This window comes from Vitis riparia, chromosome 10 (assembly GCF_004353265.1).
Source record: "Vitis riparia cultivar Riparia Gloire de Montpellier isolate 1030 chromosome 10, EGFV_Vit.rip_1.0, whole genome shotgun sequence".
NCBI lineage: Eukaryota > Viridiplantae > Streptophyta > Magnoliopsida > Vitales > Vitaceae > Vitis > Vitis riparia.
Window position 1 is genome coordinate 11,810,370 of NC_048440.1, and position 15,211 is coordinate 11,825,580.

The following is a 15,211-nucleotide window of genomic DNA, read 5'->3' on the forward strand; positions in this document are numbered from 1 at the left end:
ATATTATATAAGAATGACGAACCATCATGGGATGAGGAAAGAGACGATGGGCCAACAACCTTTTCAAAACAAATTCCCAAACATGCATTATTACTCTTTGAAACCTCCAAACCATGAATTATTATCATCCATGAATTTTACTTCAGCCACAAGTTAAAGAAGCTAAAACAACAATCTCGAACGAGTTTAAAACAATGAAAGGTTTATTGAACATACAACGCTTATAACAATCCCCCACCAACTTTGTCTCAGAAAACCAAAAACACAGAAGGATATTCTCCCACAAGAAGCATTCTCATTGAAATCATCTAAACAACACTTTGAATATGGAAAGTAACAACAATCACTCACCCTTGAACCAAAGAAGCTGCATGAACGTGGCTAATAACAAAGATTATAAACCATTAGCTGGGGAAAATTTACAAACATATGTATTTAGTTGAAGCTAGCTTTGAAGTTCCCTCACTTGTCAGTACACACACCTTCAACAATGATGCTCTACTGCCATATGAATATATAAGCCAAAGGTTCACATTCAAGAAATTGAGAGAGAGAGAGAGATGAGGGAGTCTTTTGATACTTTTACAAGAGAGTCCTCTTGGTACTGTTACAGGAACAGAAATGACAATTGATTCTGTCCATCTCCATTATATATTTGAGATGATTAAAACAGGAAAAGGAAAAGACAACTGGACAAGTATGAGACACCAGATAAACAAGGAGATGGAGTTCTGAGTTTCTCAAGTAAAAAAAGAAAAAAGGAAAAAAAATCAAAGTACAAATACAAACAATAATGACTTGAAAATATTTCAAAGAACCAAATGGGGCAAAATGCAGCAGGGGTCTTACTCTTCTTTTGAAGAGTTCTTCTTATGCTTTCCATCTTTTGCCTTCTCGAGCTTCCCACTTCCATTGTTCTGTTGGCTAATGGATCCCTCCTGAGCACTGCACATCTGGGACTTTAGCTTAAACCCGAACTTCTTGGACACATTACCCCATGCACTAGACCCCTTCACACGACCCAGCTTCTCAATCTCTTGCCTCATGTTCGAGCACTCCTTCTCAAGCTCAGAGACCCGCAACCTCATGCTATCCATTCCTACCTTTAAAACCTGGTTCTCCCTCACAGCTGTGGCCCAGCCTCCTTCATTGGACCCAGCAAACCCACTTCTTAACTGTCTTGACCCTTCAAGATTGTCTGAAACCAGAAAGCATCCAGCAATAGAAGTCCTAAGTTGGAGCTGCTCGAAGAATAGGACTTGAACAATTATTCTTAGGGGAAGCCTCTCATTCTGGGCAGCATGTGTGCAAGCTTCCAATGAGAGCTTCTGGCAGTCCATAAGTCTGCAAAGTTGTTCTCTATCAGACTCCGACAACCATGGGTGTGACTGCATATTTGACAATAAGACAGAAGTCAGTGAGGCTAAGTTACAATTATAACATCCAGAATCCAGGTCTTTCAGTTCATTTACTTGCTTTTAAGTTTTTTAAGAGCCTATAACATGATCTCAAGTTCTGATACTTCAGGTCTGTTGATAGCAGCATTGGAGCGGCATCAACCTCAAGCATTAAGAAAATTTAAGCTGAGTTGAAGTTTGATGTTAACTAGATCAACAAAATAAAATAAAACAAAACAAAAAACAAGCAACCTGATCTTATGATATCTCATTCTTCAGGCTTCCCATATGACAGTAAAATAGTATACCTTCAAATAAATGTCAATTGCACGGTAAAGACCATCATCTAAGGGCCTAGCATAGTCGGGAATAGAAGCAGCAAGAGACTGAAATTTGGGTAACTTCAGATTAACATCAGGAGCAACCTCAGCAAGGTAGCCATCAATCAGCTTGGCCACCATTGTAATTGGTGTCAATGAAGGTGACCCCATCAACTGGCCATCATCTATTGAACATGGAGAGGCTCCACCAGTTGCCTGATCCATGGCAAGGAAGTGCTCTAAAATCCGCTGCACACACTCAACATTGTAAAGAGTCTCCATGGAATAAGAGAAGTTGGGCATCAGGAGATCTTCTAGAGTCGCTTGATCAAGCTGCATCCCTATCCTTCTTTCTAAGTTAGATATGCAAGAGGGGCTGGCTCGAAGAATCATGGCTGTTCGTAGAAGACCAAACAAGACCTTGGTTGATATGGCACCCTTCTGCATCGGAAGCAACCTATCAATCTCTTCAAGTAAAAGCTTCTGGTCTTCTTCAGATGGGGGTACCCCCAGAGCCACTGGCTCCAGACGCGTGCTAGACTCACTGGCTACCTGACGCCGATTGAGCCCAGGCAGGTACTTCTTTGCATAAAAAGTGAGTGAACCAGCAATAATCTCCTGTTTGATGCCACGAGATTCCATGACCGAAACCAGCCTTTTATAAAGAGATAAACTTAAAGTTGATACATCCTCGTACCACCAATCAGAACTTGAATTTTTTGGTCTAGCTCCGGTGCTTATCCCATTCCACAGGACACTCCCACCAGGGCTCTGCATGGGCCCACCATGTTCCATGACAGGCCATCCAAATAGATTTGGGTCAGTACAAGCCTTTGCAGCTAGTGACTCAATGCACCTTTTGGGAATGTGGAGTTCTTCAGCATGGGGGAGAACATCGTCACAGGATTGAAGTGCCTTTAGGGAGTCTTTCCAATTTTTGAGGACAATTTGATTAAGAAAAACTTCAGTCTGCATAATTAGATTGCCCTCGGCATATTCCTCAGTCATTTCAAGATGCTCAGCTGCACACCGGAGGTACACAACATTTGAAGCAGTAAGTTCAAGCTTCACCCCATAGCAGAACTTGGCCACCAGTTCAAATGTTTTGGCCCCACCCGGGATGTCTGGGAGGTTTATGGAACAGCCCTCTTCTCCTTCTTCGGATGCCTTTGCTATCAGTCTTTCCATAACTCCACTTCTGGAGAGCAAAGGAAACTGCATTGGGTGATAATCAAAGTTATTAGAAATAATAAATAATAGAGTTACATAATAATAAAACAGGGAAATCATGGAATAGAAATCATTAGAAGGTAGTTGATAAATAACAATGTGGAGAAAACGTGCAACTCATGCTCACCCACCCAAATCACTTACAAGACTGCATGAGTGGGGGCTTAAAGGAGGAAGAAGTGTTATAGGGTAATGGAGGAGAAGGAAAGGAGTGGGAACTCAAACAAGTAATACTAACATCTCATGCAAAATATATTTAACTATATGGTTGGAAAGGTAACAGGTAAACATATAGTTTGTGCCACCATGACAAGGAGATTATGGTTTAAACCATGACAACCTGATGAAATTTTCCCCCTGCATATAATAAAAGAAGCAAAATACTACTTTCTAAAAGGGGAATCAAATTATCTTAAAAGTTAAATATAAGCATGCAAACATCAGTGATAAACTACACATAATAAAAGAACTCAATACAAATTTGCCCCTTACATGAAAGGACAAAAAAAAGAGATTACCTTGTGTAAATGGAAGGACATCTCCCCAACTTCGACGACAATATCACTTGGAAGGCCAGTTGTGCAGAACCTATTATTATTATTCATAATGAAAAGTCAAAATACAAGGGTAGGAGATATTACTAAGTAATATGTAAATAATCAGTGTCGGTCAAGAAAAAAGGAAGTTTGAAACATTCCCTTAAGTGAAATGGATGAAGAAAACCAAGTCCATAGAGCAGTAAGTCAATGTTTGACAGAAGTACATGACTGTAGATCGAAAGTGCTTGAGTAAATATTCATGAGATATAATCTAAATTCAGCACAGGCAAATGTCATCAATAACTAAATAACAATTCTAATTCCAAGACTTCATATTTGTTTTGCTTCATTGATTGTATGGGGTCCTGCAAACTTTTTTGTTTACTTCTTGGCCTTTTCACTCCCTTTGTATGCTGCATACTCCCGTTATGCTAGGGTGTGGTCCCCTTGTTTGAATGGCAATTGTCAATATAATCATTGTTCAAATATATATATATATATATATATATATATATATATATATATATTTGTTTGTTTCTTGAGGCAACTTCTTAAAAGTGAAGCATCTTCATAATGCAAGAGTGTTAGTTGTCATATAAGTTAAAGTTTCCAGATCCTAGAACAAGTTGTATCATAACTCTTCAATTCCGGTTACAAATGGCTCCCTATTACTCAACATATTTTGTTCCACCTAGAGGTTCAAACTTTTTGCCATTTAGTGAAAGGTTAGCGTTGCCCAATGGTGGCCAACCTGTTTTCTATCCCTTGATTTTTTTTTTTTCTGCGTTTCTCCACCCATAATTATTTTCCACTTGGCTTAAGCTAGAGCACTTTTGCAACATATAACCCTGAATCCCAAGTATTCTTTGTGATCCATAAGAAATGTACAAGGGATGATGAATTTCATCATAGATGGAAAATGTATTGTGGAACCAAACCCTACATCAAGAGGTGTATCCTTCCATCCATGAGGGATTCAACAAAGGGGTGAACCCTTCTATCCATATGGGATTCAAAATTGGCCGAAGAGCACATGAGAAAAAAGATTCTGATACTTGATATCTATTTGAAAAGTCTAAATCAATAGCTCATTAAGTAATGATGTTTTTTTGACAAACAAACAACTCTAAACCAACTCAAAACATCCAATGGCTTTGGCAAGCAGTGGAAATGTTTGTTGATCTGTTAGCAGGTCCCACCAACTTCAGTTAGTTGAAGGATTTCCAAAGTGGACGCATTTCCAAAGTAGTTGACTGCTCACCCACTACCAGCTCAATAAATTCAATTTTGAGGCAGCAAATTTCCAACAGAATGCATATCAAACACGTGAAAATCAAAGCAAATTCACAAAACAATCTCAACTTTTTGTTTTTCCTTGTTCTTTTTGGCTTATTTCAAACATGCTAGATGGGGACGCAGAATTGCTATTTAAATAAACAACCAACACAACTATGTTAAAACAAATCATCCTCTGTTTGGTAAGAAGAATTCAACTTCATATCTTTCCCAGTTTTGGGCATTAGGGATAAACTTTAAAGAAAGAAGAAAAAAAATCTAAAAATGAGCAATTCGACAGCTTTTTCCGAAATATCATAATATGGGTTATCATGTTAAACGAAAAACATCTTCCAAACCCCTTCTTAGTTCTTTTCCCTTAAATGATTTTGCACATTCCAAACAAGGGACATGGACATTTACACCGATTTCTTTTCTTATCCTAATCCCTCCAACACAGAGTCCAACCTAAAAAAAGAAAAGACAAAACCAAAGTGCTGGGACACAGAACAGTAGCTCCTCCACCGTCCAACTCCAGAGTTATCAGTCTAAAGCATAAACATATAGAGATGAACATCTGAAACTTCAAACAAACTTTAATTCATGAAGTGATTCTCATGCTGAACTCCAAAAAAAGGGCTCAAATTCAAAGAAACCAAAGTTCCTTTTATAGAGTAAAGAGCAGGAACTGTATTCTTATTCTTATCCTTATCCAAGAGAGATTTAGAGAAGGATCAGCACCCAAAGTGCAAGACTAAGGTTTGATTCATGATGGTTCAGGAGCACAAACAGATGTATGAATTCACAAAAAATAAAATAAAGATAATATAAAAGTCAAAGTTGCAGAGTTTTAAGAACATACCAGGCCTGCCCTTGCCTTTGGAATGCATCACTTTTGGATCCCAACTTCATACAAGCCATATCACAATTCAAGAAAGGTAGAATTCCAACAAAAGAGCTAAGCTAAATAGGATCCAGAGCAATTTGCCTTTGCCTAAACCCTATCTTTCACTGAAAACCTCTCAAATTCACAGAAAACAAACCCTTTAATTTAGGGAAACTCAGTGATAAGTGGCCCCAACCAGGGTATTTTCATAATCAGAAACAGAAAACCGCCGGCTTGTGCTCTTGTGCACCACAACAAAACAAAATTCTCAAACCCAGTCTTGAAACAGCACTAGAATGTAGCTTCTTCAGAGTATTTCTGCCCAAAACAAACCCAAAATTCCACTAACCCACTTAATCTTACGCTGAAGCTGTCCTAAATCTACAAACACCCAGTCAATCCTGCACAAACCTGGTTCCAAACCCGGAAAAAAGAAGAACCCTAAAACCACTCCAACAGGGCATATACCCACTTCAAAAGAAACCCAACTCCCACCCCAGAAGAAAAAAAAAAACCCAATCAGACACCAATTTAGGTCAACCCCTCCAAATTTGAGCCCCAAAAAACCACCAAATAGTTGTTGTTACCCACACAAGATTCCAAAAATCAACCCTTGAAGGCACACAAGAGACCAAAACCACTCATACGGTCATACCCACCAGAGAAAAAACAGCAAAAAAAAAGGGCAGTGAGTGAGGTTCTACAGGCATAAAATAATGTCTGCAATTCTACAGCATGCAAGACCCATCTGGTAAAAGACAGCAAAGACTTGAAAAGCTCAACATGGGTACACTCTGAATGGGAGCTCTGCTGAGAACAGGCCTCATACATGTGGGGTCATTGGCTTCAAACCTACTCATTGCATTTCTAGAACTCAGTTTCAGAGGAATCTATAGACCAAACCCAAAAGATTAATAAATTGTTTAATGCCTTATTAAGATATTTTTTTGGGATAATCACAAGCTCTGAAGTAACAGCTATCTGTCTGTCCAGCTAGGCCATGTGGATGCGTTACTTTTGCTTCCTCCATGGCAAGGAATATACAGATTTAGTGGGATCTACATTACAGAAATTATTGAAAATGACTTCACCTTCATGCTCCTCCATATGTAAAAATTCATTGCCCTTTTTCCTACCATCTACATTGAAAACAAAATTAAAACCAAAATCTTGAGCTTAAAGCAATTGATTTCTGATGTAGAGTGTAAATTCAAGTGAGGAGTTATGATCATGGCTGTTATAGTAGTATAATATGAAAATTAATAATTTGTTGAATCCAAATAGTATGTTACTAAAATCAAATAAATTACTATATGGAAATAAATAGATATATGAACCTTGGAAGAAGTAGGGACCATTCATTCAATTCCCCACATTTATTTTTGATATTGTTGCCCTAAAAAACCATCAATAATATTTCCCCCCCTCTCCTTGTGAATAACAAGGACAGTTTTTTCTCAACTTATCTTGTATTTTCTTCTTAATTTATTTTTTTAATGAAACTTTTATTAAGAAAAATCCAATTAGCTGAAATTAACTTTTATAATTGAAGTGTGTGTGAAAATTAGTTAAAACTAATTTCAATTTCTAAATAATCAATTGATAAATGATTCTCATAAAAATCAATTTTTTGTTATATAATATAATACTAAAAATGCTTCAAAATTTTATTTTTTATATTCAAATGTTTAGAGTTAAAAATAAAATGGGAAGGGGTTAGGTTTGAATTTATTTATTTTTTCTTAATTAGCATCGATTTTGGAAGTTTGGAACAGACTTAAACATCACAAGGTAGGTTTGAATTTTTTTTTTCTCTTAATTAGGATCAATATTAAAAATTTGGAACAGATTTAGATATTGCCTTGACCTATTCCAACTTGTTTAAGAATTGAAATTAGATTAATTCATTTCAATCTCATTTTGGTACTGTCTCCATCTATTTTAGAGTAATTTTAACAACACCCTCAATTTTCCTTGAAGATATTTTTAATAAGAAGGTAATTAGCAAAACCACTACAAATTAAAAACACTTCAACAAAAAAATATCTCAAACACATGTTACAATTGTTCAAAAAGTTTAGAGGGTTAAGGTCTTATCTAGGCTGATTTTCTCTTTCATTTTTAACTTTACTAAAAATACAAAGAAGGGGCTGTGACAAAGAAAAAAGTGTAAAGATTGAAGAAGAGACAGATACTAAGAATGGGGTGGCCCTGAAAACAGAAAGGGCATTATGGAGCAAGTTGGCACATGACCTTTAAAGTGGCAAGGCAATCATACTCATGAGAATAAGTGTACTATTCTTAGTCATCCCCCTCTAAGAATGCAAAGGTTTCAACATATTTGTTAGGACTTCAAATCAAGTATTACTATGATTTCTTTCCTCTCTTATCATGCCTTCTCTTTTATTTTTTTAATCCTCCCTCTCAGAAATTCTTAATTGTGACTTATACCATAAGTTTTAACATAAATGGACAACAACTTAGGCATAATTTTTAACCTTGAAAGATTAACATAGACCAAAATCTAACTTCATTTTTTTATCTTTTTTTATTAAAAAAATAATAATCCATTTTATTGTATAATTCTTTACAAAGAATAGACAATGATGGTTCCAGACGTATCACCTATCCCAATTATGTCTCATTTATTTAAACTTAATCTAAGAAAAAAGGCAAATAAATTGGTGGAATGGATGGTATAGATACGAGAATTTTTCATACTTTAAAAACAAATATAATTTATACATAAAGTAAATATTAAAATTTTATAATTTGTTTTATTAAAAATAGTTTTTATTTTATATGTATTAAATATAATTTTTTATTTTATTATATTAAATAGGGTAGTGTCAGCTACCTAAACACATTCCAAATAAGTTTTAAAGAAAATGTTAATCTCACCCCTAATTCATTTATCTTTATCCTTAAATTATGCTATAATAACAAAATATATATGATATAACAGATAGTGCAAAAAACTCATCTAATGAACCTCCTTCATTGGAGTTAGGGGTTAAGGAGTTAGAGATAACCACAAGATGGATTATACCTATTTCTACCCACCTTGACTATTTAAACTTTTCTCATTCTCATTTGTTAACTGATTTAATTATATATATATATATATATATATAATTTATTGTTGTTTTTTTAATGTCAATCTCCATTCCATTAAAATAATTTATTATTTTTAATTTTAAAAATATTAATTTATATTAAAAATAATATAATTTATAAATAAATAGATATTATAAATTTAATACTTTATTTTTATTAAAACTATTTTTTTATTTTATGTAAAATTAATTAAATAAAAGGGTAAAACTAATATGAATATTTCTTAGATGTAACATAAATACCAATTATAATTTTAAATTTGAAACTTGAAGTGGAGATAGCTTTGGGACTGTACGGTCCGTATTTATTAGCAGCGAGCGTGGGGAATGATGAAAAATAATAATCTAAATTCTAAACTGACAGACAGAGAAAAATAAAAAATTAAAGGAAAAATAAACGAAATTGTGGCCAGAGTCAATGACTTCTACCGTCAAGAAAACGGCATAGTTTTGCGTGCCTCCCTAGTCGCTCTATCAATGCTCAATGCGCCTTGGAATTAGCGGCTCCTTAAATTGCGCCGCTCTCCTCTCTAAAAGCTGTTTTCCGTATCTCAAGCCACAACATTTTTAAGGGTTTATACGTTGCCTCGGCTCGGCTCTGTTCAATGTCTTATCGGCTTAGTAGAGCTGACTCCAACGCTTGCTTTTTTCTTTTTCCTTTTTTTCCCCAATGTTTTTAAAAACATTTGTTTAAGTTTGTAAAAAAATAATTAAATCCGGAAAATTGAACAGTTGTTAAGCTACTTGATGATACCCCTAAAAGAAAATAAAAATAAATAAATAAAAAATTATGTTATAAAAAAGATGAGAACAATTTTAAGAAATTACGATTGATGGAGTTTTTAAAAACTCATAACACTAGTTATTGTTATCAATTTTCAACATTTTTTTATAATATTATTTTTCATTAATTTTCAAATATTCTCTATTAATATCTTAATAAAATAAAATTTTTTACCCTTTTTATTATTATTTTAAAGTTGTTCTGGATTCTTAGATTAAGGAATCCATTGTTCCTAATGGCTAACACATCATATCTTAAAACAATACAATCTATAATAATTATTAATGTATTACGTAGATGTTTGCTTGTAATATTTTTCGATAAATTCATTACAGTTATTAATCCCTAATCCAAATGCACTTTTATTCATCATCATTGATCCATCAAAATTTAGCTTAAAATTTTCACTGATTTGAGAAGTCCATTGAATTCACTTTTCACTCACCCCCATATTGGGGTGCTCATTACTTCAACTAGTACCCGTGTTCCTCAAATGGATCTCTTAATTGTTGAGAGGGTTGCTCAAAAGGTGGTATATAAGGCATACCCAGTAAAATTTATAAGTAAATTGATATAGAGATGATGACTAAGGTTATTGTTTCCATTATTATCTAATTTAAAGATCACAATGGATTTATGGTAAGGTCATTTATTTATAAGGGAATAGTATACAATGTTTCAAGCCAAGATAAAAAAAAGATAGAAGAGTAAGATAATTAAACTTTATGTGATCTCAAATTCATTATCTTCTAAATATATAGTCAACATTTTTGTACACTATTTCAAATGATGATAAAAAACAATAATAATAACAATAATTTTAATGGGATAAAGGAGTATGACAATTAAATTTGACGTGATCTTAAATTCCTTGAATAAAAGAATATTTTCTTAATATATGGTCAATATTTTTAGTATTCTAATTGCACAAGCAACAAATGTATGTAATCACTATTCTTTTAATACTTAATTATTCATAAGTAGGGAGAGTTTCTCAAGTTATGGACCACGGCCCTAGGGTGCTCACAAGGCTTCCTTGTTTGGCACCAAAGAAATTCTGCTAGGAATACTTCTCAAGAAACCAAAGAAAATTCCTTAGATTCATTAGATCTCTTATTTGGCACTTACAATAAAATTCTATTCATTACATGAAGTGGGAAGTAAGTTAAATTGGCTTTAAATTATAACTATTTTGTGAGCTCTTGATAATTTAAAAAAAAAAAAAACTATTTTTTATTTTGATTTAGACAGCATAAAACAATTGAGATATTTGATGTTGATAGAAAGAAGAATACTTAAAGCTTTCTGTAATCTCATTTTCACAACTCAATAAATATTATTAAAAATTTATGAAAATTCAGAGCCGATCATATGCAAACATAAGAAGTTCACAAGTGTGTTTTGCAATGTTTCTTTTTAGTGGAGTTAGAAAATTTTTAAACATCAAGGCTAATATATACAAGTTCAATATTTTAATTTTTTTTACATATTAAATAAAATATTATTCTTATACAAATTTTTATAAACAAACATATAGTTATAATTTTTCAACTTCAAATAATATTTACATAATTTATAATTGTAAAAATAATTTTTGAGTCAATTCCCATTATTTCTGAAAATGGAGCCAACCAAATTTTGGCAGCATTAATTCTAAAATTATTCATTTTCTAACTGTTTTTGGATATAAAATTGCTACTTGACGAATTCTTTAATGTATGATGGCGATTTGTATGATGTAAAGTAGATAATAACTCCAATCCAAACTTATAAGACACAAGAATGAAAAAATATCTTACAAGTTAGTATCAAATTTAATGTGTTTGTATCCAATGGCCCCCATGAAAATAATTGTCAATCATACTTATCCATCATTAGAAGGCATGCCCAAAAAACATTCTCGTTCCCTATGAAACATAATTTTGTAGTGCTTTAATTATTTTCTTGATACATATTTTTGTGGAGGTTGTAGGGACCCATCCCTGTTGACACGTGGCACACGTCCCCTGACGACACGTGGCACGTGTTCTTACCCGGAATATCCACATCCGGATTTCCCCAAGAGTACATGTGGCGCGCTTTCCTATCCGGACCACCTCCATCACTCATCCGGCGACCTTTCATATCCCACCCGGATATGTTCATCCCGGACCACCGCCATCACTCATCCGGCGGCCTTTCATATTCCACCCGGATATGATCATCCGGATCACTGGTCAAACTAAGCGTGCCTCACTACGTCATTCTGACATCCTGTCACAAATCATATTCCGATACCTGCAGAGCGAAAAGACAGAAGTGACAGCTAGTCACTTCCCACGACCTCTGACAGCCGTTCGTAGGATGAGGATGTCCCTGCCACCACCTAGTGGCAATCATGGTAAACCAGAAAGCCTTCCATCATTTATGGAGGAGAGAGAGTTTCTAAATGGTATATATATGAACCTTCGCACAAAGAAGAAGGTAAGCTTCTCAATACCTAGTAAAAGGCCAACTGTGCCATCTGCTTTTATCTCTCTTTCCATGGCTGACAAAACCATCGGAGGGTGTGTCCGGACCCCCTGTCCGGACACCTTTTGCAGGGCAGCTGAATCAGGAATTCGTGTTCGTTGAGATCGTATATCATCCATTGAGCAGTTACATGGATCGCTGAGAATACGAGGCCTCAACATTGGCGCCGTCTGTGGGAACGTTTTTCGCTGATTCAGTAAATAGCAGAAATGGCTACGCCTTCCCAAAGCCATTCATCTGGAAGAAGAGAGGAAGATAATTCTGAATGGCGCCAAGCCATCGAAAGAAGGCAGTTAGCGAGCGAGCGACAACTACAAACTCTCCTCCAGGAGACGACGAGGTTAAGAGAAGAAAATGCAATACTACGTATCCAGGCATCGTCGACAGGAGTTCCCCGTCGTCAGCACTCCCGGGGCCAGGTGGCCAACTCAAGGGCTCACCAGGAGTCGATTTACCCTGGAACAGCGGGAGCAATCCCTGAAACACGCAGCGCTAGGCCGCATGAGCCACACACGCCTATGCCTCGAGCTCCCCGTGAAGAGAGCTCAGATTCCACCCACTTCTCGTCAAAAAGACGACGTGACAGAAGATCCCAATTGTCGGGCGCCATGCGCGCGAGACTGGGCCCCAGCAAACTGGCAGGCCCAAGCCACCGATGACCATCACAGGGGGAGTGCACCATGATCCTACGGTCACCCCCATACCACAGAACGTTCTCTCGCACCGTGACCCCTTGGTCACCCCCATGATGCAGAACGTTCCACCGCACCAAGCGTACGAACCATTGGGAAAAATCTCCTGAGCGAGCCACCCATGGGCTCCATTAGCAAAAGGTTGGATGACATGCTCTCCACGCCTTTCTGCTCTCATATCATTCATTACGAACCCCCAAGGGGATTTCTCGTACCAAAGTTCTCCACATACGATGGGTGCAGTGACCCCTTCGACCATATCATGCACTATCGACAGCTCATGACCCTCGACATAGGCAACGACCCGCTGCTGTGCAAAGTATTCCCTGCCAGTCTGCAAGGACAGGCTCTTTCATGGTTCCATCGCCTACCTCCTAATTCGGTGGATAATTTCAGAGACCTTTCAGAAGCTTTCGTGGGACAATACCTATGCTCCGCCGACATAAGCAAAACATCAGCACCTTGCAAAATATAAAAATGAAGGATAATGAATCCTTGAGGGAGTTCGTGAAACGATTTGGCCAGGCTGTCCTACAAGTGGAAGCTTGCAGCATGGACGCTGTCCTACAGATTTTCAAACGATGCATTTGCCCAGGCACTCCCTTTTTTGAGTCACTAGCAAAAAAGCCTCCTATGACAATGGACGACTTGTTTCGACGTGCAAACAAATACTCAATGCTTGAAGATGACGTACGGGCAGCCACCCAGCAAGTATTGGTTGCCGGACAGGCATCCAAGGGTACTACAGAGGGAAGCACTAAACCTCCGGACAGGCCAAGACCATCCGATCGAAGGCAAGAAGGGCCAAGCCGCCCGGAAATGCCACCCCTCACACCACTCTCTATAACTTATGAGAAGCTTCTCCCTATGATCCAGAGCATGTCCGATTTCAGGTGGCCCAGACCCCTCGGATCGGATCCATCCAGGAGAGACCATAGCAAAAAATGCGCTTACCATAAGGAGCACGGCCATACAACGGAGACGTGCAGAAGCCTCCAATATTTGGTGGAAAGGCTTATAAAGGCGGGTCATTTAAGGCAATACCTCCGTTCAGATGCTAGAGATGGAGATGCCTCCCGGGGCCGCGATTCTGGGGCCCCCATGGCTCCGGCCGCCCCCAAAGCCGTCATAAATTACATTAATGGAGGCCCGTCGGATGAAGAGCTCAATTCCAAGCGAAAAAGGCAGAGGTTGTTGCGGGAAGCGATGGTGCGTGAGCGTATCAATTCCATCCGACCTGGGATAACCGAAGGAGGCCCGCACCCCATAGACGGGACAATCATTTTTCCTCCAGTAGACCCCACGCGGATATTACGTCCGCACCGTGATGCCCTCATTCTATCCTTGGGGATAGACAAATTTGACGTAAGACGCATCTTAATTGACCCAGGTAGCTCAGCTGATCTGGTGCAAGCATCAGTCATAAGCCACATGGGACACAACTTAGTCGGTCTCGAAAACCCTGGAAGGATTTTGTCCGGATTCAACGGGGCATCAACTATCTCATTGGGAGACATTGTGCTACCAGTCCAAGCTGGCCCAGTCACTCTCAACGTTCAATTTTCGGTAGTACAAGATCTATCACCCTTCAATGTTATCTTGGGACGCACATGGCTACACTGTATGAAGGCCATCCCCTCCACATATCATCAGATGGTAAGCTTTCTCACTGAAGATGGGCAAACCAACCTATACGGCAGCCAGCTAGCCGCTCGCCAGTGCTACCAGATAGCAAGAGAAGCAGGGACCAGTCGGGAGAATGAACCCCTCCCCGAATCCACCCATGCGCTCGACCAATAGCAGTCACTGTATCCGGCGGACAGAGATCCCCCGGTAGCAGATCCCTTGCAAACAATCCAAATTTCAGAAGAAGATTCTCATCTTACTCATATAAGTTCCCTTTTAACGCCCGAAGAAACCCAGAACATCCAAGACATCCTCCGACAAAACCATGACGTTTTCGCATGGACACACTCTGATATGAAGGGAATTCACCCCTCGATAGTCTCGCATAAGCTTAACATTTTACCAATGGCAAAACCCATCCGGCAAAAGGTTAGACGTTTTCACCCGGATAGGCAAAAAGTCATCCGGATGGAGATTGACAAACTACTGGAGGCCGGATTCATCAAAGAAGTGGAATATCCAGACTGGTTGGCAAATGTAGTAGTCGTACCCAAGAAAGAGGGCAAATGGCGGGTCTGCGTCGACTATACCAACCTCAATAAAGCATGCCCAAAAGACAGTTTCCCTTTGCCACGAATAGATCAGATTGTGGATTCTACCGCCGGGCAAGGGATGCTCTCCTTTCTGGACGCTTTCTCCGGATATCACCAAATCCCCATGGCCCCAGATGATCAAGAAAAAACAGCCTTCATAACGCCACACGGACTTTACTGTTACAAAGTCATGCCATTTGGTCTCAAAAACGCTGGCGCCACTTATCAAAGACTGATGACAA

General features: G+C 37.8%; 1 protein-coding gene and 1 pseudogene across 1 annotated transcript; one reads left to right on the forward strand and one right to left on the reverse strand.

The window, feature by feature from the left end:
- Positions 1–483: 483 nt before the first annotated feature.
- LOC117923782 (BTB/POZ domain-containing protein At1g30440) lies at positions 484–6,510 on the reverse strand. Its single transcript, XM_034842229.1, has 4 exons — positions 5,624–6,510; positions 3,466–3,535; positions 1,706–2,932; positions 484–1,388 (listed from the first exon to the last, which is right to left on the reverse strand). Exons 1-4 carry the CDS (start codon positions 5,680–5,682, stop codon positions 846–848), a joined length of 1,899 nt encoding a protein of 632 aa, XP_034698120.1. The 5' UTR covers positions 5,683–6,510; the 3' UTR covers positions 484–845.
- A 6,355-nt stretch (positions 6,511–12,865) lies between these two features.
- Positions 12,866–14,550, forward strand: LOC117924276 (annotated as a pseudogene).
- Positions 14,551–15,211: the final 661 nt, after the last annotated feature.